Source organism: Harpia harpyja, chromosome 7, assembly GCF_026419915.1.
Source record: "Harpia harpyja isolate bHarHar1 chromosome 7, bHarHar1 primary haplotype, whole genome shotgun sequence".
Lineage (NCBI taxonomy): Eukaryota > Metazoa > Chordata > Aves > Accipitriformes > Accipitridae > Harpia > Harpia harpyja.
In genome coordinates, this window is record NC_068946.1 from 55,993,772 (window position 1) to 56,020,405 (window position 26,634).

At 39.2% G+C, this 26,634-nt stretch overlaps 1 protein-coding gene across 5 annotated transcripts; it reads right to left on the reverse strand.

Annotated features, from left to right (window-relative positions):
• Positions 1-117: 117 nt before the first annotated feature.
• Positions 118-26,347, reverse strand: PRPF40A (pre-mRNA processing factor 40 homolog A). Of its 5 annotated transcripts, none has more exons than XM_052791530.1 (26): positions 25,699-26,347; positions 24,446-24,583; positions 21,469-21,549; positions 18,892-18,922; positions 18,624-18,646; positions 16,430-16,507; positions 16,213-16,323; positions 15,630-15,750; positions 14,309-14,333; positions 13,607-13,921; positions 12,602-12,710; positions 11,609-11,673; positions 10,799-10,963; positions 9,980-10,088; positions 8,311-8,461; positions 7,375-7,508; positions 6,864-6,978; positions 6,615-6,706; positions 6,323-6,439; positions 5,660-5,797; positions 4,885-4,980; positions 3,795-3,881; positions 3,609-3,705; positions 3,446-3,507; positions 2,510-2,638; positions 118-1,334 (listed from the first exon to the last, which is right to left on the reverse strand). In XM_052791530.1, the coding sequence occupies exons 1-26, from the start codon at positions 26,062-26,064 to the stop codon at positions 1,242-1,244; spliced, it is 3,048 nt and encodes a 1,015-aa protein (XP_052647490.1). In that variant the 5' UTR covers positions 26,065-26,347; the 3' UTR covers positions 118-1,241. The 5 variants fall into 5 exon arrangements, with proteins under 5 accessions (XP_052647490.1, XP_052647487.1, XP_052647486.1 ...); XM_052791527.1 differs by having other exon boundaries at positions 6,615-6,718; positions 25,699-26,162; XM_052791526.1 differs by having other exon boundaries at positions 16,430-16,531; positions 25,699-26,162.
• Between the last annotated feature and the right edge of the window lie 287 nt (positions 26,348-26,634).

Below are 26,634 nucleotides of genomic sequence, written 5' to 3' on the forward strand. Positions count from 1 at the left end.
AGCAACTCTCAATATAGTCTTCAAATAGTTTTTGTGAGCACATACATTGCTTAAATCCAGCAATTGGAAGATAGTAATAATTTAGAGCTGTACAAAGTATTTAAAACTAGAAATAAATACTAGTACACACTAGAAGACAAGGTTTAATAATTGATAAAAATGTACAAAAATATTCCCATCAGAGAGGTTTCCAAATGTGTACCACAGCAGCTGCTGCTCACTGCACTGAGCAGGGCTGGCAAAACCTTCCTAAACTGGCCCAAGGCAATCAAAAAGGAGACGGGGCTTAAGCTTCTTCCTTCTCCCTTTTTAAGGGATGCTCTAGACATGGCGGCTGTCGAAACGTGGTGGTACATTGTTCAGCAGGTTCTTAAGGCAACACATTGAAATTCATTTACAATTTGATTTTTGTTAAGTTTTAACATGAAGATAAAACGCTGAAATAACACCCGTAGCTGTTCCAGATCGGGTTTTAGGGGAACACAAGAGGCAGCTGTGACACGCAGCATCCTCTGCTGGCACTGCGACGAAGGGCCGGTCGCATTCCCATCAACCGCACTTCCAGGGCTTTGAAAATTTACCCTAAAAATTCACTCTGAGACGGTGCTTAGACACGAATCTCAGCCAGGACATCAAGTCTTCGTACAAAAACTCACCATCGGTTTGGCCAGTGACGCAGTTCACAAAAGAGCAATTCCAGTATCATCTGGTATTTTTGTTGCAGTACAGATCAAGACATGGATTCGTTACTCCCCTTCCATTGCCTTCCCCTTTCCAAACTAAAAACAAATGAAACCACAAGAAACTATATTAAGAATCTCTTTCTAAGAATGAAATTTTATCTGCCTACACTGGCCAGGAAAAGCAGCGTTACTACCTTTCTAGGAAGGACCGTACTTAAGAGATGCTTTGCTAGGAAGGTGCCAACACTTCCCTGGGCCTGCAGACAAGGTCCAGCGAGCACTGGCGCACCTTCCGCCGTGGTGTTCCCTTCGAGGGCTCCCATCCTGCCTGGCAGGTCCAGGACAGAGACTCAGCTTTGCGCTCAGGATTTCACTCACTTTTCTAGATTTGATGCCAGGCCCGTAATAATAGTACTTGAGAATGTATCGATGTGGTAAAATGAAAACCCACTGTTACTTCAACAATGGAACTCAGGATATCAGAACCCAAGTCCTGAATTAGACATTGGTTTCTTTTATTATGCCACAATGTAAACATATTTGGTATAAATAATGTTCTCATTGATCTTCATCCAGTTGTTCCAAAAGAGTCCTCCTCTGTTTTTCCAGCTCCCCTTCACTCAGTTCGCTGCCCGAAGTATCCCAGTTCCCCTGCAGAGAGAAGCAAGATCAGTGCTAAGCACCATTTTCTGTCCGGGGCCGCGCAGCCCGTGCCCCACCGTTACCCCCAGAGCCCTCAGCAGGAGCAGGGACAGAAAGTTGGGGAGCACACGGCGCAGAAGGCTGCTCGGCGTCACGCTCCGGAGCCCCGAGCGCGGCAGCCAGAACAAGAAGCGGGGAGGGCAAGGGGGAAATCGCCAGCTAAGCCAAGGCCCTCCTGCAGACTGCGTCTGCTTCATCACCCTCGCCTTCACGTCCTCAGAAGATGCCTGCGTTAGGCCATGTCGTTGCGTTTTTCAAAGGCATCTGGAGGCCAAAGCAGCTTATTTTAAGAAAACATAAAAAGCGGACATCTGCCCTCCCATCTCCTCTCAGAGGGTGGAACGTACAGGGCGTTATCCAGAAGGATGCCACCAGCACCACCACCATCCAAATAACCAGTGTGAGGCCGGTAATTCTCCCCCTGAAGAGACCCCAAAAGATGCTGAACCAAAAGAAGTTTGTATTTGTCATTCAAGCACTTTTACGCGTCTCTGAAAATACTGTCCTAAGCCCCTTCCAAAACAAGTTACACACAGCAAAGAGCAGGACTGCAATCACTAGCACGCTCCCACAGGACTTGCCAGCTTGAAAAGTGCAAGAATTGCGGAACTTTGTTCCGCCAAGATTTTCTTCCACTGTCAGCCTAGCACCAGCACAGCACTGCAACTACTACAATTTTAGAATGCAGGTGCCACACAGTCACTCCAATGTTTAACCAGCTGCGCGGCTCAGCTCTTTTGAGATCAATCTGGCCAACTGGATGGAAAACAGGACGGCAGTTTGGTCACAAATACCACTTTGTCACAGTATGGACCGAGCTTCAGTACTGTCTATAAAATAACGTGCCTCATTCACACTTTACATCAACTAGCGACAATAAATAGCATTTAATCAAATAGTAATTACACACATCAGTAAAAAAATACTAAGTGAGGGCATAGGATCCGCATGATTAAGCTCTGCTTGAACATTTGGCCCTTTTTATATATAAATGGAATTGGAACATAAATAAAGCTTTAGCACCTTACTTGAAGTACACCTACAAAGCTTGCCTACTATACTATAGCACCCCACTGATAAATAAAGCCCAAAGCATCTGACAAAAAGGAAACAAGAAAGCTTACAGAATCTTTTCCAGGTCGTTTTTTAGTAGGAGATTTATGTTTTGATTCAGATCTTTGTCTAGCTCTATCCTTCTCGCTCTCTCTTTCTTTTTTGTCTTTTTCTCGTTCGATATCCGATTCTGGTGAATCCTGTGTAAATAAAAGGGGAAAATATTAATCTTAAATATTAATTTATAGAATAACCACACCTCAGAAAAATCTGACTTCATTTCGATGTACACCGTATTAGAAAAATTGCTTAAAGTGGTGACTCATTAAGCACATCCTATTAACTACTGCAGAAATAAGTAATTCAAAAACATTACTAAAGTGATTTGAAATGAAAAGGAGAGAGGTTTGTTCAATACAGAAGAACTTCTACCATTCTCAGTGCATGCAAAGACAGGGCATGCGGGATGCCATTGTAGCCAACATGAGTTCAGAGACCCAAGCTTCTTTCTTTACCCAGGACAAAAAATATTCTTTGGCCTCAACTGATAGCGTGAAAGCTTTCTTTCTGCTCTTTAGGTCCTTTTGATGCTCCAGTACCTTCAATATTGGAGCTTCTAACGCAACCCTGACACTCAAGCAGACAAAAGGAATGATGCTCAGCATAAGGCAAAAGGAGAAGAAGATGGCTGCAATTCTTCCCAGCTCTCCACAGAAAAAGTGAACGCCAAGATTTGCCGTGACAAACAGCAAATACCAGGCTACTAGTGCAGTCCTTTACACCTGCTTGCATGGTTGCAGCTAAACCCCCCGAATTTAGCAGTCTTAAATGGCTTAAGGTATATACAACAGAAAGTTATTATGTTGCCAATACCCTCCCCTCCAGTCTGATCTCACACAGTCCCTATTACAAAGGCAGCTGGATGATTACAGATACCTAAAAAGGATTACTGAGGCTGTAAGGTGTCAAGTTGTCCATTAGCCAACTCAAAAGTTAACTGCACTTACAGACTTATGTCGTCTCTTCTTGCTCTTTTTCTTGTGCTTTTTTGACTTCTTGTAACTTCTCTCTGCAGACATAGGAGGAAACAAAAAGACATCAATAAAATTATAAAGACCCAGCAATAAAACAGTAACGCTAATTTAAAAACAAACAAACAAAATCTCATACCCGACTCTGCACTGGAAGAACGCTCAGAAACTGATCTAGATTCTGAACGCTGCCTTTTCTTCTTTGAGTGGCTATCATCATCCTCAGATTCTGAGCCCTTGAGATAGAAACCCAACGTGATTAGCAAGATGACAGCATTACGAATAGTTACAGAAGCAGATTTTAAGACATGATGAAACACCTTACCGAACGAGAACGTGATCGCTTCCTGTGATGTTTTTTAGACTTTTTAGAATGTTTCTTGTTCTTTGAATGATGATGCTGACACTCGTGCTAGAGTACAAAAGAAGGCAAATGTTACAATCTGTCCATAGGACACAGCGAGAAACTGTAAAGATGTTTTTCATCGTCCACAAGGCATCTATGGCTAGCAGTGGTTAAAAAAAAAAAAAAATCCAGCATTTATTGTGTCAAAACCCATAAACAGCTACCAGTTTTGCCATGTTAAAGTGGTAATAAGAAGCACTTAGAAGCAAGGAAGCATACAACTTCAGGCGTGGATGCACACAGCTTCTATTACCTGGATCCCTGTTTCAATGCTTCCAATTAAAGCCCCTGCTCAAGATGGCCTAGGATATACTGCGTACCTTGCTCTGCCAAATTTCAAATTCTGAAATTAAGCCATTTTAAAATCTCTTACAAAATGAAACAATAACCCCAAAGAGCATGTGCTGCAAATCAAATCTCACATTATCTAGGAAAAAACAGCACCTTATTCAACGAGAATGACTTGTCAAAACTTCTGCAGCTTAACTCTTACTGCAGCCCATCCAAAAGTTAAGAGTGAAACTAAACTACATCATCCCTTTTGCACATCAGCAAAAAATTGGCTGCAGTAATAATAATAATAATAAAAAGCTGCATCTGCAGAGCTTAGTATGTTCTTGAAGTTCCATACTTCTAGTGAATAAAATACTGCAGAAGTTCAGTTTCTAGTTTCATCCCTTGTTATATGAAATCACAGGAAGAAACAATTTTTCTAAAATAAAATGGGAAATTTTGATGTTAAATTAACTTCTGAAAATTCTTTTAGGGAAGCAGATTAAAAGAACAACTCTGTATCAAATAATATCAAATAACTGTGACAAGTTTCTTCAGTTCCTTATTTTCAAGATGAGGTTTTACTATCCATTACTTTTAGGTAACAGACAATGTCCACTGTAACAGAAATCATTAGAATTCTGTTAAATCCCTCTCCCTTCCCACACAATTTAAGAGCCTATAAAGAATTTTTTTTGTATATTTTCTAATCAGGAAAAAGGAAAGTAATAATTACCTCTAGTACATGCATGAAATCTTTAAATATTCTTTTTCTTTCAGACTCCAGAGTGATGTCTTCAAATGCTGGTTCCTTCACAAATCTATCTCTGATCTGTAAGAAAAATAGCAATGAAATACTAGTATGAAATAGAGCCATTCAGAAATAAAAATAATAAAAAAATGAGACATGGTTTTACCAGTTGAAAAAGCCATTGTACTGTTACAAGGCTAAACTTTTTTTATGCCAACTTCACAACCAAAACAGTCTTCAGTAAAACTGTAACAGATGGAAGCATGCAGAATCACTGGTTTTTCCTGCATATGCCATTTAAGCCATGCAAGCTTGTTAAAGCATGCATTTTTATACCAAGTGTACTTTGAGAGGAAAGGTGTTTAAAGGTTATATTAACCAGAACAAAGTTATAGACTTTTAACTAAGCAGAGTTATCTGCTTATCTGCATTTATGCTTTACCTGCATTTAAATTAAGTTTGGGGGCTTTGTGTGATTTTTTTGGGGGGGTGGGGAGTGGGTGTTGTTTGTTTGTTTGGGTTTAGGGTTTTTTTTGTTTTAAGTCGTATTCAAACGAAAGTATCAATAAAATGAAGTTATTCACATCAAATTTCAAATTTTACTGAAGAAACGACAGGACAAGTTTTATGTGTCTAAGTTATGTAAACAGAAACACTATGAGCTTAGAGAATAATCTAGGTTTACTTATAACAGCATTAGCATGCAGCAGCCTGTTAAATATATTTGGAAAGACATTCATGATTAAGTGACGATACGTACATCTTCCCAGACAGCGTCCAATTCAATTGGAGGAGTAGCTTGCTTCAACATACTCTTGAAGGCAGACTCTTTCCGCTTCATTTTGCGAGCTTCTTCTTTTTCCCTCTCTCTTTCACGGGCTTCTGCCTTTTCTAGCAGCTGTTATCAAACAGAAGTCATATGATCATTTGAAAGATATCAAAATGGAAGACTAGTAATTCAGTTCAATGCAATTTTTGGAAAGTCCAATGACAGTTCACCTTTAGAGTTTTGGATTAGTCACTTGGGCCTACAGGAAAATTAACCAATTACTTATTTTGAAAGCACGCAACTGCTGTTTCTCAAACAGAATCTAAAATAGAGTTAATGCATCATACAAGCCAGAACTACAGAAACACACACACAAAAAATCCCTCATGACACAAGTTACGCACAAATGAGGGAACATTACTTAATTCCTACCACAGAATTTCTTAAGTTGAAATGTTTGTGTTTTGAATAAAGACAAACCTCTGCAATCTTTATTTGGGGAACCGGTATCAGGATAAACAACTCTAAAGCACAGCATCTCTCAGATATTACAGAAGTAGTCATAGCAATACAGTGAAAATAAGTGCCAATTCTTGTTTTTACAAGAGATTTCATATTATAAGTTTTCAAACATTCCTATATATTAATACTTACACTGTTGAAAGCCAGCTTGATATTTCCTGCATCTAGAGTAGTAGCTCTTTTAGTTGAACTGATGACCGTAACAAAATCTTCAAAAGAAGTATTCACTTCAACCACAAATCCTTTATCCTGTAAGAAAATTGCTTCTTTGGCATCAGGTAAGTCGGGAACTCTCACTTCAGTGCTAATGCACATGACATTAACACAATGTGAAATCCCATTTCCCAGTAGCAAAGAGTTCACTTGAATGATACATGTGGCATTAAAAGATTAAACCACATAATGGATCATTTTCCCCTCTTACCTTTAAGATATCTTTTATTATCTTCTTTTCATCATGGTAACGTGCTTTCAAGTCTTCAACATAGAACTTGAAAAGATCAAGTGCTGTCGATCCTGATGAAAAAACTAGATAAGTCAAAAGCTAGCTCTAATACAAGAGCTGCATTTTTTTAGACATTTAGAAAATATACAAAGAACCCTGCTCTATTCTGCCCCAAATCCAAGACCTTTACCTTACTTTCTACAGGGTTGGAAGAGACAGTATTCTTACCAGGTTGACCAAGCATATTTGTGAATCTGATGTCAGAGCTTATGGTTGGGTACAACTCCATCCAAGAGGACATGGAATGTAATTGTCCATGCTCATGCAGTTCATCTAAAAATAGCTACAAAACAGAAGCGAAATGGAAGTTTGTAGTCACTCTTCATACTTTTACTTGGTGAACAGCTGGAATGGATACTCTTGATAACTGGAATTCCATTTTTGTTAAAATGTGATTGAAAAAAAAAAATCATTTTTTACATCATCATTTCTTCCTGCCTTCCTCCACCATTTACAACGCTCCAATTGCATTTCCTTTCCATTCAAATATATTTCCTCTTACTTTCCCCTACCCTTGCAGCTTTCGGGCAAACAGATGTATTACACAGCAGACAAAATGCTACAAAGCTGGTAACTGATGCATTATATGCACCCGTTAGCCTACCCTAAGAAATAAAAAACCCACATAGAATATCTAATCACATGACATGTCTAGAACAGAAAAAGTAAGTCCACCAACCTGAAAAGATTCTCTATTTTTGCGCTGTCGCCTTCTTTCTCTAAGCAAACTTTTCTGTTTTTCTTCTTCCTCCTCCTTTTCCAATGCCCTGATATGTTCCTCAAAACAGATCAGTGCATCCTCCTTATCCATGTCTAGCAACAGAGAACAATAGAGTGATAAGAGTAAAAATTAGGTATCTCTTCCCACTAACTGTAGAACGTTTCTTACTATGAGATAAGGGTTGCCAATTGTTACAGTGAGTGGAAGTTTCACTGAGCACTGAAAGGTAGCAAGATCTGTGCAGCAGCAGAAACCAACCTCCCCCAACCTGGATAAATTATCATTGCCAATACAGAGCACAGAAGCCTTTATGAGAAAGGTATTGTGGATGAGCACTTGTGCATCTCCCCGCATTCCCACAGGTATCTTAAAAACACAGAAGTAAGAACACAGAGTATCTCTGTCAAATGCTTTAGCAGTTGCGCAAATGCACATGCTGCTCTTAAAATACAGGATCAACTCATTTACAAGAAAAATCTGCTCATAATGGAAAAAAAACCTTCTTACTCTAGAAAAGTAAAAAAAATTACTTCTTCTAGGAAAGCAAACACAGCAGGACCTCACTCAGTCTAGCAGAACGTAGTATAAGTTTTTGCCACAGATTACATTGTCAAGTAATACTTCAAATTTCAAAGGCTAACAACTACTAAGCCAATTCAGTCCCCATGGAAAAGGTATCCTTTGCTTTATGATTAAGATTAATCGCAATGATTTTTGAAGTTGACATCTGTTTCCTAGGAACCAAACAAGATGGGGTACTTTACACAGGCTGCTCAGCAGCTGTCATAGTGGCTCTGGACTGGGCAAGAGCAAGCCATATCCAGTCAGGAGTCCTCACTGCTAAAGACAAATCCATTCCCTCTTCCAAAAGAAATGCATAAACTTTTTACATACTCTGAAGTTCCTCATCTTCTGCAAATGTAGGATTATCCATCAGATACTGCTGAGCCTCTGACCAAGTAGTACAGTAAGTGACATTAGCCATGTTATCTAGTATGTTCTTCAAAGCTTCCCAATTCCTCTTTCTTAACTGTTTGGCTTGTTCCTGAGGAGAAAATGCATTTTTTGTTGTTGTTGTTGTTAAATTTGAGGTTGTATAGACAAAAATACATGACTCCTCATGTTTGTTCTCCAAGGAAACACAAAATTAGCCTTTCATTTACATGTAAAGCAACGTAATACAATTTGGACCTACGTACAATTTTTACATACTATTATTGCTTGCATCCACAGATAAACCATTTCAGTACTATCATCTCTGACTGTTCCCGATAGATGGGAAAGGCTCATGAAACGGAGCTCGTCTTTCAGAGATACTGCTCGGAAACTGCTAATACAGTCAGTAAACAGTCAGGGCTTCAACAAGGTACTATGGCCCACTATGCTGTTAAAAAGCAGATCTAAACCAGATGAGCTAATCATAGGCAATTTCTTAAGCAGTGCTGTTTGGAAGGCTGGCCCCTTTCTGTTTGTTTTGGTTTTTGAGCAAGTGTGGACCTTAACACTAGTCTCACTTAAATCAATTTCAGAAACAGTCTTGCTGCGCAATTTGTTTCTAATTGCCTGCTTGCATCTACCCATGGGTGTTGGTGAGTGCTAGCATCACTGCCAAATTTCAGTGAAGATGAACTAGCCAGATACAGTTAGGGCCAGATCCCCACAGTCGGTATGGTACCACTGAGGTTAAAGGAAATGCAGCTTTCTGTAACAAGCCCGTGATAGTTTCACAGTCTGATTCAGAGCAATTCAGAATAAAAGCCATCATATAATTTATTAAAATCATACAAAAAATTAAACACACTGCAAAATTAGCAGCAGCATATCTCAATAAAAACAAAGACCTTTTAAAGAAACTGCTATTTTATCGGCCATACAGAGTCAAATCAGGGGTTCATCTTGTCCACCAGCAGACTGCAATGAACTAGGGAAAGATAACAAGAGCAATCTACTCCTACCGTGCTTGCCCAGTTTCAGACAGGTAGCTTTTCAGGAAATTTTGATCTCCAAAATGTTACCCTGCAGCAGTTAGCTCCACAACTTCAGTTGTGTACTGTGCAGGAACAGAACTTCCAACAGTTTGTTTAGGTAAGGACTCATTACCTTCTGCCTGCTAACTCTATTGAATACCCCTTAAGTACTGCATAATGAGAAATAAGGAACAACTGTCTCCAAATTCACATCTACAAAATCAGTCAGAGATTTGAAGAGTTCCACCAACGCTTTTTCCTTGTCCCCTTGCCCCATCGCATCTTGCTAAACTGGAGCTCCCTCTCTATAGCATCTCATAGCTGATAAACCTTGCCTCCCTTCTTATTCTTTCCTCTCTACCTTTGAAGAGAGGGTAAACTGACCTGTAACTTGTAAGCAGTACATGGTTCACACTAATGCAGCAATGTTCTCATTTGGTTCTCCATGCCTTTCCTAGAGATTCCTCCCCTGCTGTTAGCATTTTGACTGTTGCTGAACAACACTCAGAATTGCACTGTTTGCAAGATTTCTTTACTAAGAGGTATAAACTAATTTACAGATAACAAGTGAAAAGCTAAGTTTGAAAGAAAGTTACCTTCTCTTTCTTAGAGAGAAAAAACAAGACATCTTCATAAATTTCAAGACGATCACGCTCAGATATCGCATTCCAGACTTCCATCTCCCCAAACATTTGTTCAGCTTTTCTGTATAAAACAAAGAAAAAGCATACAATCATTTATTGCTGAACACTGACTTAAATGTCCCATCGGCTTACAATAACGTTAATGAACCCTGTTGTAAGTAGCAATGCTTTTGTATGACATCTCCCTAATTTTCTCTCTTGGGAAACTTTTTCTGTGACAGCTTTCTATCTCTTATAAACAAAGGAAACACTTAAAAATTACAGCTGATGCCGCTATGCACTCCTCTCCACAGAAGTGCAAGTTCACCTGCAGGGCATTACATTAGTATTTTTATCTGAGGACTAGCACATGATCAGGTCACTGTTCTAGCAAACATTATATGATATCAGATCTACAAAATTTTCAGCAACAAGCTTATTAGACATACCTCCCTTTGGGCTTGAACTTCCATGAACAAGCTATCAGAACTACTTTGTTATTAATGGCAGATGTAATACAAAACTCCCTCTCAGTGTTATCTTTCATTTCTACTTATTAGAAGCTCAACCCATTATCACCAGCACATCACTCATTTGAGTTGGTTTTTGCCTGGGTCTTAAATACATTCTATGAAAATGAGACTATTTGTGTTCCTATAAAAATTTCAGTTACAGGCTTTTCTAGGCTGAGTGCATACAAAGGTTAGCATTCACCAAGAGCAAGGCAGCAAGGTTTGATTATTAACTTGGCAAGCTAGTAAAGGCTGGAACCTCATTTAATATGGGTCTTACTTGTATCTTGTTGTGGATGTCATCTTTTCATGGTTTTCAAGAAAACGCTGGAAGGATTCTTTAGCTTCTTTGTATTTTGATCTTGCTTCTTCTTTCTCTTCTTTTTCTGTTTGAACTTTGTAAGCATTAAAGGCTTGCTTTTTTTCACTTAATTTTGCCAAAGCACTTCATATCAAAGAAAAAGAAAGCAACAATGTCAGTTATACAAAAGGGAATTACATTAGAAAAACAAAACCGAAGAACCAGAAGGTAACAGATTTGAATAATCCAGATTGAGACAAAATTAAATATAATCTAAATGGCCAGTCATCACCCTGTCTCTCCTTTAAGATTAATGGAAGATCATTTTAAAAAAAGCAATAAAAACAAGCACTTGCTAGTAAAAGCAGTCCATAATAAACCACAAGCTACTATCATGTTTTCAGGTTGCATTTACACATTTCACATTACAATACTATTTTTATCACAGATATCAACTACTTTTCTGCCAATGTTTTTAACAGCCACTCATTTCAAAAAGTAACCTAGGAAGTCTTCAGCTCCGTCATTGTAAATGCATGCTTTTATTCCCAAGAAAATAATATAAATAGCATAAAATACAACCAACAACTGCCACATTTTTTCGAAAAGAAAAATTAAGCCTAGGACTTGCATTTCTTTACATATGAAAGGAACAAAGTTCCCTGACAATGGTACATGTTCACAAATGCAGAAATATCTATTAAAACAATCAAAAGTTACGTCAGTAAAGTCAAACTACCTAAAATAGTGTTTGTGTAGAAATTTAAGGAGGAAAGAATCAAGCAGTACCTGTATCTGGGATCATTAATGATCATTTTCATAGCTTGCTCCCAAGAGGCATTGGATGGTACTCGCTGTGAAGACATTAAATCATTAACTAATTAGGTTTGGAACCAACATCCAACAATGACCAATTCCTTAAAAAATAGACCTCGGGGGGGGGGGGGGGGGGGAAGGCACTACACTTTCAAGGTTAAGACAACATTCTTTGTCACAATTTTTTTTTATTAACAGTCAACATGGAAAACAAAACAAGGTACTTCTGGGATTATTGCCATTTCTACAATAAATTCTTCTGGAAGTTTGTCTACTACACAACTATGCTGACTCGCTATACAAAACACAAACAGATCCCATATACTCTGAGGGAAAATCAAAGCCAGTCTCATTGTATTCCCACTTCATCTTTAAAACAAAGATAAAAAACTGAGGGCTCAGATGATCAAGCAACACTTTCATTAGACTTGTTCCTCACTGTCAGACAAAAATACTGGCAACCATAATTTCCGCAACACTTAAATACAGTTTTAGAATTACTACTTCATAAGAAAAAGAATGTGTCTTTAAATCAGACTAGCTTATGGAAACACTACATACTAAATCTAACAGTTTGTCCTTTTTCCATAGGGACCTCTACACTGTCTGTCTCTGAAGCATCTAGTGAAGCTGTCCATCAAATCATTCACTGTTCCAGTTTGAATTTTGGACAAAGACCTGATTACAAGTTTTCATTAGTGTGGGGATCATGTAAAAGGAAGAAAAGAAGAAAAAACTGAACTGAGAGCCCTGATGAAAACTCAAAACCTCCCTACTCACCCAAAGAGCTGAAAAAAGTTTAAACTGTGTGTTGTTTTCACTGTAATATTCCTTTCCCTCATTTCTTGTCTAGTACAAAAATCCTCTTCCACAACAGTGAGAAATTCTTCACAAAAAGTCTAGCAATTTCTGGCAAATGCAGATTTTATAGTTCAATAAAGCATTAAGAATAATTGACCGAAATACCTTTTCTTTTAACAGTTCTTTAAACGCTTGCTTTGCTTCTTCCTTTGTATTCCATGTATAGGTTTTTTTAACTGGTTGGGCATCGTCGTCCTCTTTCTTTGAAGCAGCACTATATACAAAAATCAATAATTTTATTACTTAAGCGGTTTTTTTATAAGTTAGAGCCACTGAAGAGTCATAAACTACCATAATCAGACAGAATGAGTTTTTTTAAATAGCAACTCAAAGAAAAATAATAATGCTACACATGATAAATACCGCAATTTGTACAAGACTTTTCCTTAGAGACACCATACACAACTGATCAAAAAAAGCAAACTATTTCAGAGAAGTATTATCACTTATGCAATTGGCTGCCTACTCAAGTTACCTAGAAATGATTCTTAAAAATATAATGCTGAAATTTAGCAGGTTTATATATATATTATATAAAAATATAAAGGGGAGTGCCTAAAAATATGCCTCTTGCCCTTAATTATCTCCTGCTGGCTATAATGCCCCCCAGCATGTTTCTTCTCTGTTTGATAAAAATCATAAGCTATAATTGTCCACATAATCAATTCTCCATTATTAAAAAACAAAGGATCTCATTTCTGCTGGAACAGATAAAGATCTATTTAGTACTGCACTTTCTTCTAACGATAACCAATTGCGCAGATCTATGGAAGAGGAAACATACAGGGTAAGCATATAATGTTACCCCGGGAAAGTCTTACAGCTATCGAAAATTTATGAAACGTTCACGGCACTAATGTTCTCTGTAGGGTTTAAGAGCTTTGGGAGAGGGTTGGCAAGGGAAGGGCGTTAATTTTTCTAGAAATAGATTTAATACTTCTTCCTTGCTTTCTTACTTATTATTCTCTGCTGCCACTGATTCATGCTCACGTTTCACTGAAGAAACGGCTAACTGTCAGAGAAGCCTGGCCACCTACAATTGAAGATAAACCAGATCCTAGAAGAAATACAAAACTGCAGCAAAGCCACACGCTTTGCCGTTTCACTTACTCTGCTGAGGCCTCCTGCTTGGAAGAGTCGTCTGCTGCGTTAGCTGCAGTTTCTGCACTCTGTTCCTGCACAGCAGGTGCAGAAGTTGCTTGTCCCTGTTCCTCAGCTGCGGCTGTGCCAGTACTCTCATTTTCTACCACAGAAGAAGCTGCAGCAGTTTCTGCTTCAGGGGCTGCTGTTGCTGCAGAAGTAGCAGTGGTGGTACTAACAGCTGCGGCAGTTTCAGCAGCAGTTGTGGCTGTGGTGGTTGTGTTTGCTGCTTCTGCTGCAGCAGCTGAAGCAGATGGTGTTGGAGTTGATTCTTCGGGCTTTGTGCTGTAGGTATCAAAAACCAGGCACAGTCACATACAAGCATGGGACAATTTAATGATTTAGGGAAACCTGTAGTTTAAATAAGTTAATAAAGTATGAAATGAGAGGTTTGGGTCTAGTTACAAAGATTGTATCTCAGAAGAACACAAAACAATCTTAGCTTAGAGAAAGGAAATGCTTTACTGAAACTGTGTATTTATGTAGATCAATCATTTAACTTAAAAAGACACCTAGAATATATTATTTGAGTTTTTATATATTGAGCCACTATTTGGAATGAAAAGCCGCAAGAAGAATGTTTTACGTGTTTTAAGATTCAAGGACTAGATTCCATTTTTAAGAAACAGGCAGCTTAACATAAAAAATATTAGCATACCATTAAGAACATACCTGTTCTCTTCAGCTTTAATCATTGCTAGAGGAGAAAGGAGAAAAAACAATCAAAATACAGCTTCGAAAATAGTTGATATACGCATGGTAAAAAGTTACTGTTAACATGATTTTATGAGAGTATAGTTAAAATATTTTTTGTTACTATCAATAATTTTAATATTTGTGCCCCTTATAGACTGAAATCAATTCAGACTAAAACAAAATTTAGAAATTCCATTAAAGAAAGGTTAGGGTATATAAAGAATGACTTCTTGGTTTAAAATTATTATTTCAGCTTTAAAAGACTAGCTTAAAGAACAGAAAATCAGGCTTACTGAAACAGATCTTTCTTTTTCATTCTAACAGTCACTGATGCTTATTCTTTGCAGTACTTTTTTAAAAATACTCATTTCTTACCCCAGCTGATTTTGTAGATTTTTTTCATCATCTTACAATACCAAACAAAACCACGCTAAAAGCGAAAACCAGGAGCACAGCATCATATGATGTTTGTACAAAAGGGGACACTGCCTTTATAATACAGAAGGGCAATAAAAAACCTACTAGTAGTTCTGCCACATCACAGTTTCTCAAAACAGTTTTTGTCAAAAATTAAAAGCAAACTGATACCTAAGCAAAGCCTTACACACAATTTTGGCTTTCAGCAGAGAGCCAGTACTACTGCTTTGAGTATAAAATGCATTACTGTTTTCAAAATTCTTCCAAGACACCAAACCAAAATGTAATTCTTACTAAATTACAAGTTATACTGTATTACAGAAGTCCAGCACCCTTTCACCCTGGTTTCCCAAGAAAATGAGGATTAGTACAGCCACCCCCCTCTGCCTCTTGTCTTCCCCCATCAACCTGAACCCCTTCACAAATCCTACTAAGTTCCTACAGGTTTCCAAAGGATTGGTGGCTAAGTATGAGTCAAATCCTACAACAGCCCCAAAATGAAGAAAGACTTGAAGCATTACCTACTGCTAACACAGAGAGCATGCACATAGCCCTGAACAAGCCACAGCACATTACATCCTAATCCAGTTCCTGTTTAAGGACACGAGGGGGAGCTGCTGCTGCCGCCACATAAATAGGGAAGAACTAAGAGTATAATGGAAAAGGTACGGCGATGAGGTGGTGAGCACACAGGAGACAAGACCTCTCCATCGAAATCTCAGACTGCATTAACTCTACTACATACAGCTTATTTCAGTAGATTTAATTTCTAACAGAAGTTTGACTGCTATGCTTTGATACCAAATTTTTACCAGAAGTCATGCATACGCACAGCTTGCAACACACTGCCACCCTCCCTACTTGTTTTTGTTAACATTACCTTCAAGATCCTCAAGCTCTTTGGGTTTTGCCCAGCGTGATTCCTTTGTTTGGGAATTATAATAGTAGGGCTTTCCAGAATCAGATTTATACTCTTTCCAGGGACATTTAGACAACAATTGCTAATGGACAGAAAACAAAAACATAAAATCAAACTTACAATGGTGTTTTAAAATTAAAAGGATAGCTAGAAGTGAGCCACAAACACTATGCCAAGAAATAACTAAAGGATCAATGAACACAAGGCATATACTTTCCAAGGAAAATCCTCCCTAGTGATAAACAAACACATTACCTATCTAAATATTAAAGCAAGCCATCTTTCTAATAAGGACAATTTATCTAAAAATTGATCAAAACTGTCCAGAGTTTTGTCCATTTTGCAGCCTCAAGTTCCAACAACACAAGGAACGCGATACAAACATTTTTGCAACAATTCCTTATTTTAAGAGTTTGCTCCTATTGGTAAAAAAAAAAAAAAATCTATTGGCACAGCTATCCTCCTGCATGACAGTTATGCTAGTAAATTCTTGCATTCACACCAACTCACGCAGTACAGTAATCTTCATCTGAATTTAGTTTACCTCAGCAGGTGTTTTGAGATCATCTGGCTTCTCCCAGGTAGACTGCTTTGTTTCAGTATTATAGTAATATGTTCTTCCATCAGGTGATTTGTGTTCTGTCCATGTAGATTTCTAGGAAAAATAAAAATATACACCATTAATGGTGAACAATAATTATTGGCTGAAATGCTATCAAAAGCCACTAAAAAAGTTAAATACAAGTGGAAAGCAGATAAACCTGTTTAGAGTGCTCTTCATTAACAGAACTGTTGGTTGTGGCGGTTTGCTGGGCTGCGCAAACTACAGGATGTGTTGTCTGAGGGCGAAACAAAACAGAGCTCTGAAAAGACATTCTGGTTAATATTTGTTTTTCATTTGAATGTGCATATTAAATACACTAAAGTAATCCAGCAGCAAAGACAGCAAGCCAAAATCTAAACACATTTAAGTCAGTATTGTTTTGAAGAAACTACTTTGTGACAAGAGCTACTATGAGTCTCTCACAACCTCTCCCATTCAGCAATCCAAGGCAGCCAATTACCATCAGAAAAGAAAGCAAAAGTGAAAGTGATCAGACCCTAACAACTTCAAGTGAAAGTCCCAGAAGCACACCCTGTTTTCAAAACGAAGAAAAATTTGTTTCAAGAAGATTCTGACTTCAAGAGTTTAGTGTGAACTCAGGAGTACCTTCCTACTGCTTTTCATCCACAGTTCATACAAACTCCCTGAAACTAGGGCTGGTCGAATACAGCTTTAACCATCTACTCTGTTTCAGTTACTGGACACGGCTGACGAGAAACAACTTCCTTACAGGTCCAGTTGCCTTGTTCAATTGCACAGAATGCAAATCTCATAGAAATAAAAGCACAATTAATATTCACTGATATTCAATAATTAAGCTAGGTACGAGGTTCCCAAATTTCGAAGCAACAACCAAAAACTTACAGTGGGGTATCTTCGAGGCCACATGACTATTTTTTAGAGATTCTGCCTCTTAGTTATCTAGCCAAACTATTTTCTTCATCGTCTTAAAAAACTAAAGGTAAATGTCTGGGATATCTTCTAGAGAAGTAATTTAATATTTACAAAATTTTAAATAGAAATCTGATAGTGACTGAAAGTTATTTGTGGTCATTCAAGGTGCCATGAAAGACAAATTTAAAATTTGAGATTAATTCCAGATGACCTGCCTACCTCAATACAAAGTAACATTGATTCACAATTCAGAAGTTTCACTAATAAGATACACAGCACCAATTCTGTTCCATCAGTGATTTCCCATCTGAGGCAAATGTGGAAGACTACTGTAAATCATCTAACGAAGTAAATTTGGCCTGTGTGCCACCATCCTGTTCACAAGTTCAACCTACATTAAATCACCTTTCAGGCAACCTACCCAGTATTTATTCCTATTTAAGTTACTGAATTATGCTATGTTCCCACAAACATGGAAGGAGACACTAACAAAAGCAAATTTCAAATAATGTCAAGACATTGGGGGTGGGAGGTAGGGGGAAGAGAGTTAAGCTAAATTACCAACGAGCAGCAAAATTGATGGAGTGGTGATAACCATTCTTTTGACGTTAGTACTTTGTATTGTTCAAAAACCACAGTGATGTCTTCAAAATTATTATGGGTAACTATATAGGCTATTCTCTTTTTATTGCTAAAGTGTTTGGTAACAAAACTCTCAGTAAGCTGACAATGCTAATAAAGGTTCCAATAAATCACACAGAACTGAACAATACCAGAACCTTGACCTGGCTTCTCCTGCTAAGCGCAGGTGCATTAGGGAACAGCAAGGAAGACTAAATCACTGCCTACCGAATTCTGCTATATACATTAGAACTGCCAAACCAAAATACTCATTAATATGTAACAGGCAAAAAGATACCCAAACGTAAGTAAAATGAAAATCTGCTTATAAACTGTTCACTGATATGGAAATTAAAAAAAAAAAAAAAAAAAAAAAGAGGAAACACACAGAAAGAGGAACAACCTTCAATTTTCTTCAGCGCAAATAAAACCCCAACTCTACCCTGAGTAACTATCCAGCCCAACACTTGCAAATCTGAAAACTTAAATCTGAAAACAGTCAGCCTTAAAGTAACAAGGTATCTAGGCTACAATTCACTTGCTGCTCAGGTAGGGCAAAAAGACCTAAAAACATCACGAGAAACATCTCATATTGCTGTCCTGCATACTAGAAGAACTAGAAACAAATAAGACTTCAATGCGCAGAAATTAGCGCAAATACAACAGAAAACACACCTACTTTAACTATTAATTACAGACTGACAGTCAAATAAGCAAAGCGGCTCTATATGAGCAGAAAAATAAGATACAAGCTTTTCTTTTAAAAGCCTGTAAAGCCACGTATGCACACCACCGCACTGCCATTACAATCTTCTAGAAATTTGGTTTTCACGTACCTGAGTTCCAGGAGGTGTTACACCTAAAAAATAAAATTGTAAAAAAAATTATTTAAAAAGGGTTTGGTTGCTTTGTTTTTCTATATAGAGACTTTAATTAACCAATGTTTGAAAGAAAAATTCTTTTTCTGGGACGCAATGAAGATGTCAGGTACTGAAATGCTAAATCCCATTTTACAGAAAAGTATGATTTTTTTTTTTTTCCCTTTAATACTTCACCTAATTTGGGTGAAATATTTTGAAATGATAACAAATTGTTTATACTTACCTACTTGCGCATCCATACTGTTCACCCCTGGCTGTAGAAACAATCAACAGACATTTTAGTATTGAGTGCAATTGTAATTAAATCACCAATAAATACAGTACATTTCCAAACAAGTGCTTTCAGCCACAAAATGCTCTACTGCCTTAAAATATGGATTCCTAGCTTCTCATTGCCCACGTAATTATTATTGCTCCTTAAATAAGCCATTAGGAACATCAAGCTACTTTTCAGAAAGGCAATATATACAATAAACTACACCATCGGGTCCCTTGCCATCTTTCCAATACCCACCTTTATCTCCCAAATGAGTAGGTTGGGAAGAAAAAAAAAAAAAAGAGATTCTGAATTTCTACTGGAGTAGCTTAGTAGGCTTCTGTTATAATTATGGGGCATAAACCTTTGAATGTATTAGTGTTGCATTCAAAAAACTGCTTGCAAGTAACCAAAGCTCTTACATATACCCTTTCTGAAATTCTTTCAAACTAAAGAAAAAGATTAACAGAATTCAAATACAGTTTTTCCAATTTCTTTCTTTTTCTGTAGGCAAAAATATAGCTTGCAGGTTTATCTTTTGCTAGGGTTTTTCTTTCAGCTCTCTTCTACAAACTTCATTAACAAAAAACTCCTCAAGTAAAAAACCAAAATTTGTTCAAAAGATAAAAGAAATCATATTGGATCAATTATGTTTGATATTATCCAATAGGACTAAACCAGGTGAATCGCCAACAAACTTCAGGCCTTTAAAGTACATTCTGTGTATTAAATATTTCAGCTACTCTGTGTGCGCGCATATGTCTATAAGTAGTGTGAGTTAAGCAAGGCCATAGTTAAATTTGCGTCTCAAGTAAGTAATCATTCCAACATGTTTCTTTTCTTGTGCCTGTGTTTACTTTTCCAAATTCCATTCTGATTTGCTGTGTATTGTAAGAGCACTAATCTGACTGAAATAATAATTTTTAGGAATTACACTGGTTCGAATCAGCTTTCTGGAAGCAAACACTTCTATAGATCACAAAACAGATAGTGAACCTGCATAGGAGCGGTTTGAAAGACCACCATTCTTGAATGAAACAGTAAAGGCCAAAGAGCCCTGACATCAGTACAAGTCATCCAGTTGGCCTCAGAGAGCTTTAGATTACATTTTACACTCAGAGAAAGTATTTTCCATCAGACAGCCAAAATTATAACAAGTCAATCATTTCATGAACTTTACCAATAAAATCATCAGAGTTGCAAAGAAGGTCACGATTTTTTTACTCATCTACAAATTGTTTTAAATTAGAAAGCAGCAAAATCATTCTTTTATTTCTAAAACACTTTCCAGGCTGTGGTACACATGCAATTAGCAGAGAGGTACAAGAATGCTGCCATGACAGACAAACGCCTTCTCATACACATGTGCAAAGGCATGAGATCCTGCCATCACCGCCAAGAGATTTAAGGGCAAAATTAAAAGCTGGAGCTCTCTGCCATGCTACTTTGCCTCCACAGACTTAATTAAATCAAAATTTATTCCTAATCCAGTATTAGAAAACCAAATTATCTGCCATCTTGCCAAAATATGTAAAAATATACAGTAAAATTCAAAATTAGACTGATGGTAGCACTGATCCCTCCCTCTCCTTTTAAGTCTCTCTTGATCATAGCATTTTTTAAGATTCCCACCCCCCCCCCCCCCAAAGGTCTGAAATTCTCTCAGAATTTTCCATGAGCATCACTTGTCAGAAATTCGTAACAAACTTCTGTATGGGAAGTGGGGGAAAATCACTAGCATCCTTCCTACTTGGTAGCTTCTGAAATATTTAGTGCATTAGGAAGTAGCTACAGGAGTACAAGAACTAATGAAGGACGGTTCCCAAGAATTTGCCTAAGGAGCTACTAACTTTTACTTAAATTACACTAAGGCTGTAACATACACTCACATCTCCTTAAACAGAGACCAACAGTGAGAAACAAACTTGTAACTAACAGATAGATACTCCAGTGTCTGATAAAGCCCAAGCACTAAATTTAAGTTTTTCTCCACTGTTAAGATAATTAACATCCCTTCTCTGATATGAATTCTCAGTCACCTAGTACACATCAAAGAGACATTACATCCTTTTCCTAACAGTCCCTTCCCTACTTATTTTGCAGAAACTTTGTGTCTTTGTGATTTTTCTCTCATTACTCCAGAGGGCAGATGGACTGCTTAACACAATACAACTCTTTCAGCAAACCCTTAATGAAAAAAAAAAAAAAAAACAAGTGGAGTATTAACCAACTTATTTTTTAAAATAATCAACAAAAGCAGTAGCAAAGGTTTTGTGCTCAGCACTATAGAAAAATTCAGAGTTCTACAAGGAAGAAATCTGACTTGGGGATGTACTATCTGCATGCTAAGAAAATAAAAAATAATTCATTTCTAAATTTAAGTGGATAGAACTGTTGTTAAGTGAATCTCCTACAGTTACTTTAAATCTCTTTAAATCTTTTTCATAATCCAATTCAAGAAAACAAAGGCATACCCATACCGAAGTAATAACAGCAACTGACACAAAGACCTTTTAAAAACCAGAAAAGTTAAGTTAAACTCACCGGAACTGTAGGCTGCATAGCAGCTTGAGACATGTGAGACATCATCATTCCAGGCATTACTGACTGCATCATTCCAGGCATCTATAATTAAATAGCATTTCAGATATATTTTATGATATTTTAAATATAAAATATGAGGATTCTTTTATTTTTATTTAAAAGCAATTACCTGGTACTAGTTTTTAATCCAAAAAAACCCTTTTAAGCACTTGGCAACAAGAAGGTTTGTAGAATTCTCATTCCCTTCACTATGCTCCTACAAAATCGACATTAGGAATAACGTGTCTATGCTATTCCAAAGTCTGATAGGAAATATTGATAAACAAGACCATTCAAACTACGGAAGAACAACAGCAAATGTTAAGATGTGTGATCTGTTGATAAGCTATTACTGAAATGCTAAGTTAAAGCAAGAAAAATAAAGGTTGGGAGAGATTTCTGCAAAATTCCAAGGCCACAAAGAACAAACTAAACAAAGGAAAGGTAAACTCTAAGATTAGTTCTGCTCACATTTTTTGACAACTTTCAACCTGTCTCCTTTTCCTCTTACCTCACAAATAGGAAGAAACACTTTACAGGGACACTAGAAGAATGAATTTCTGCAAACAACTTCAAGATGAAGAGAGCTATTAAATTTAAACATCAAAGCTCAAAAACAATTCTGAACTGTTTTTTTTAAAGGTCTGGGAAAAAAACGTACAATATTAAACCATGTTAACAGTGTGAACTTGGTAATGGGGACATACAACACTACAGAAATGGAAAGTTTGAGTCTAGACTTGTTTCTGAGTTTGCTGGGTGGTCCGATGAGACCAAAAAACCACAGAACTGCTGCTCAGGTAAGCTAGCTTTTGCTCAAACATTCATGCTTATAGTCTCAAAGGGATAGTTATGCAGAAGTTATGCATCACTGAAGTGATGCACTGAGAAGATGTCAAAAATGCTACTGAAAAAGTGTTTAGTACCTTGCATATTTCCCATTATTTTTGCTGATCCTGGCTTTTAAGAATTAACAAGCCATAAAAAAGTGGCAAAATGAACAAAATATATAATTTGGGTCATCGCGAACACGAACTTTTGGCCACTTATCCCGACAGGTCTCAAGAAGTCAACCCCCTTCAACCTTTCAGTTATGCCCCTTTTACCTTTATTGTCCTTGGCAGGCTGGCCAAGTGACCCCATCCCCCTGTATCTTCAGGGAGCATCAGGTTACCACTCTCCTCATCTTGCATCTCGTGCGGAGAGAGGGATATGTGGTAGGGCTACTGCTCCACCCTCAAATCCACAAGGTTTTCTTGGGAGGGTGAGGGAGGAAGGAAAGACTGGAAGGCGGCCCCTCCCATTCCTCGCCATCCTGTAGAAGCAGGAGAAGAAAGCACTCTTGCCCCACCGCTACTTGCAACTAAGGGGGCTCTGAGCATGTGAAACTTCTTAAAAGCCCTGGCCCAGGTTCTGAAGAAACCCTGCGCACTGCTCGGTTTCTGCATAACGCTAACCCAAAGTCAGCAAAGGAAAAAAAAATTGGGAAGGAGAGAGAATTCGTTTCCAAAAGACCTTCCTCTGAATGATGCTGACAGGAGGCCATTGCCATTATCTACGCAAAGTACCTGTCCTACAGGGCTTCACCTCAGAAAGAAGAAAAACAAGCTGCAAAACATCCCATCCTGCAAAGCCTCACATCCTTAAGGCTGTAGGGTAACTGAGCCTCTAATCTCTCTGCCATGCCATGTATCTTTAGCTTTTTGCTCTACATCTACCAAAAAGCCCCGAGTTCTCTATATTGCTCGCTAAAATATTAAAGATTGAAATATTCAACATATGAGAGTGAGAACAGTGGAAGAGAAGCTATGAAAGAACTGTGAAGTAGAGGAATAAAACAGAATTGCTACTTAAGTTTCTAATGAACACATATAAAAGCTCATGCTATTAGCCATCATGCTAATGGTCGAGTCCTCCTCATTTTTTAAAACTGCATTATTTTTATACCAGAAGCTTTAACAGGCTGCAAAACCATGCTGAAGAGATTCCTACCAAGCCTTTATATATCAGTTAAAAAAAAAAAAAAAAAAAGACACACGCTCTAGCCAAGGCACTGCAAAGGGAGACACTGAGTTGCCAGCATGACCTTGTGGGCCATTCTCAAAGGGTTAATCTTTCTTCCCATTCTCTGTCTGCTCTGGTCTACTCTATCCCTCTGGTCTAGTTGATGACACTCAGTTTCTACTTATGTAAACCACCATCACAAGTAGTATCACTAGGTATTTATCACATCCCGAAAGAGAATTGTTTCTTTCAGAAGTTCAGAATTTAATCAGAAACCACACAGGAGAGGACCTTTGATTACTGAAAATAAAAGCTTTAAATTTGAAAAAAGCACGGATATGATTCTGGCTACTCTACCTGTCAACCCAGGTTCACACCTGTCAACCTGAATGGCCAAGTTAATTTTTCAATCACACGACACTAGCAACAACTGTATATACACAGAACCATAAACCACTCCCTAGGATTCAAGAAAGAATTCTGCAAAAATTCAAAACATAATTATTTCTTCCCTTGCATCTCCCTATAATGGTCATCTGTGTAGACATAAGATTTAGCCAAGAATTAAAGAAACATGAAGTTCTCTACCATTACTACCTCTGAAAAGAACCGCTACTTTGTGTTTCCAGTATGTATTAGTAAGACAACTTTACTTCTTCAAAATCTAAACAAAACTACCAAAAAGCTTTAATAAAAAACAAATTATGGATTCATACCTATGGCTATTTACAATTATAGTTACACATGAGGTGCATCAATTACCTGCGACAAATGAGAAGAGTTTCTGCATGGAGAGGAACTGTGCCACAAAATACCCCGAATTATTAACCTTACCGTTTGCAAGCTACTGTATGAGACTTACCTACCTCAGGGATTACCTGACATCGTTATGGGAAGACAGAAAGAAAAGAGGAATCTTGTAAAACTGCCTTACCTGCCCCATTGGTGGTCCTCCCATGGGGGGCATCATCTGAGGCATCATACCGTGTGGAACTGGCGGCATATTTGGTGGTCTCTGACCCATAGGGTGCATTCCCATGGGAGGATAATGTGGCATGCCTGGGTGTCCCATCTGAAAGGCAGCAACAAATGAGAAAAATCAGCATGAGACCAACAACCCAAAGCCCCCACAAAAGCATTAATAACAAAGAAGTGCTCAACGCTGAACTGAAAATGATTTGGGCAATTTTAGATTGAAACTGCAAGACAGCAAGCAAGATCGTTCACTCTTCCAGGTCCTCTAGAGCCAGACTGAATCATAATTAACAAATCCATTTAAAATTTCAAAACCAACATCCAAATGAAAAAAAAAAAAAAAACCAAAACAACCCCATAATCTTTCATCTGATGGTTTGTCACAGAAAAACGTACTAAATTTAGGAATGCAACTATTTCCGCATGCTCTTCCATACAGTTACGATTAATGCACATAACCCTGTGGCACAAAAGTCAGTCAGAGAAACAAAATATCTTCCACTCTTGATGTCCAAGTGTGAAATAGCTTCTACGCTGCGTACCATCCCTGTCTCCCTATTTTCCTAAAAACCTGAATCCTGTTGCTGTTCCAATACTTGGTACAGTCACACTGCTAGTACAAAAATGGATATGGACATTTTTTCAAAATTTTTTTAAACTACCGAAACATATTAAGGGCTTTCTATTCTAGACAGAAGCAACAGCTCTAGAAGCACCTTAAAATAAATCCTGGAACGCATTTTACTTTGAAGAACATATAACTTAAATATACACATGCAGAAACGTGTCACAAAAGTAGCCTAGTTATCAAGATGAAAACTATTCTTAAGCAAAACATCATTTTAGAAAGATCATTAGCAGAAAAAAACCAAGTAACGCTTCTTTTTGATGTCTTTAAAAACAATTTTTCTGTGATTTTTTTTGTACCAGAAAGCTCTCTGAGGCGGGGAGCGGGCGGTTCACGTGAGGAAATCACAAACAACTAGAAAGGTTTGAAACTTCCGAACCTAACACCGGACACCCCCCCCCCCCCCCCAACACCCTTGAGTCTCACAAGACAGGCGGTGACAGCTTGCCTGTTTAATGGCTCTCAGACGCTGCCCAGGTAAGTCAAGGCAGAAGAACCGCACTTCCTCAAAACCTCCTCAGACCCTCCTCCGAGTCTAACCGCCTTTTCTTTTACTTTCTGAGGAAACTCCCCCCTCAACTCACCATGAGGGAGCCGCGGTCGACGCCGCCGGGCCGCATCGAGGGGCTCAGCAGGCTGCCGCCGCTGCACCTGCCAAGAAGCCGCCCTCTGAGTGGCTGCCGCGACGAGGGGCCAAAGGGCATCAGCGGTTCGGGCTCCCCGCGGGGCGGGAGCAGCGGGGCCAGCAGGCTGACTGGCTTGCCGGCCGGCCAATCCGGGCGGCCCGCCAGTCGGGTGCTCTTCGGCGATTGGTCCGCGGCGGAAGCGACGGGGCGGACGGCGTCCCCCGGCGTCAGCTGCATGAGGGGAGGGGGCTTCGGCAAGGAGAACGGGAGCGGCTGCGGGGAGGCGGTCGCCGCCGCCGCCGCCGCCGAGTCCCCACCTGACATCCTGGCCGCCGGCCCAGCCGCGAAGGAGTTCTTCTCCGCCTTCTCTTAGCGCCGGACGCCCGGAGCGGATGGGGGGTGGCGGGCGGGTGGGGGGAGCCGCGGAGAAAATAAGCGGTTCGCCGGGCCTGGACCGGGGCGAGGGGGAGGGAGGGTGGTTCGGAGGGCCCTGCGGCGTCGGCGGTGAGCAGAGGGGCCTCCCCGGAGAGAACGGGCCCGCCGGGCCGCGGAGCTCGCACGGGGGGAAGCGGCTGCGGCGGGGGCCGAGCGGAGGGGATGCTGGGAAACGGCTCACGTGGGCCGCGGGGCGGGGCGCTAGGAGCCGGGCGGCACCAGGCTGAAGAAGAAGGAGGAGGAGGGAGGGGGGAGGCGCCCTAGCGCCGCCTTCGCCGCCCGTTCAAGCAGACCGGGAGGTGGCGGTCGCGCTCCCCTCCGCCGTGAGGCAGGTGGTACGCGCCGGCTCGGAGGTTCGGCTTCATTGTCCGCTCCCCTTCCACCGCTCCCCCCTGTGCCGGTGCGGGTTGGTACGTGCCGAGCGGGGCAGCTGGAGGCGCGCGGCGGGGCGGCAGCATA

Excerpts from the sequence above, each read along its gene's own strand:
- PRPF40A (XM_052791525.1), bottom strand. The coding sequence starts at position 26,064 with ATGTCAGGTGGGGACTCGGCGGCGGCGGCGGCGGCGACCGCCTCCCCG. Across the intron at positions 24,584-25,698 it reads TCGACCGCGGCTCCCTCATG|ATGGGACACCCAGGCATGCC; the intron begins GTGAGTTGAGGG and ends GCTGCCTTTCAG. Across the intron at positions 6,719-6,863 it reads AAATATGCTTGGTCAACCTG|TTTTTTCATCAGGATCGACA; the intron begins GTAAGAATACTG and ends TGACTTATCTAG.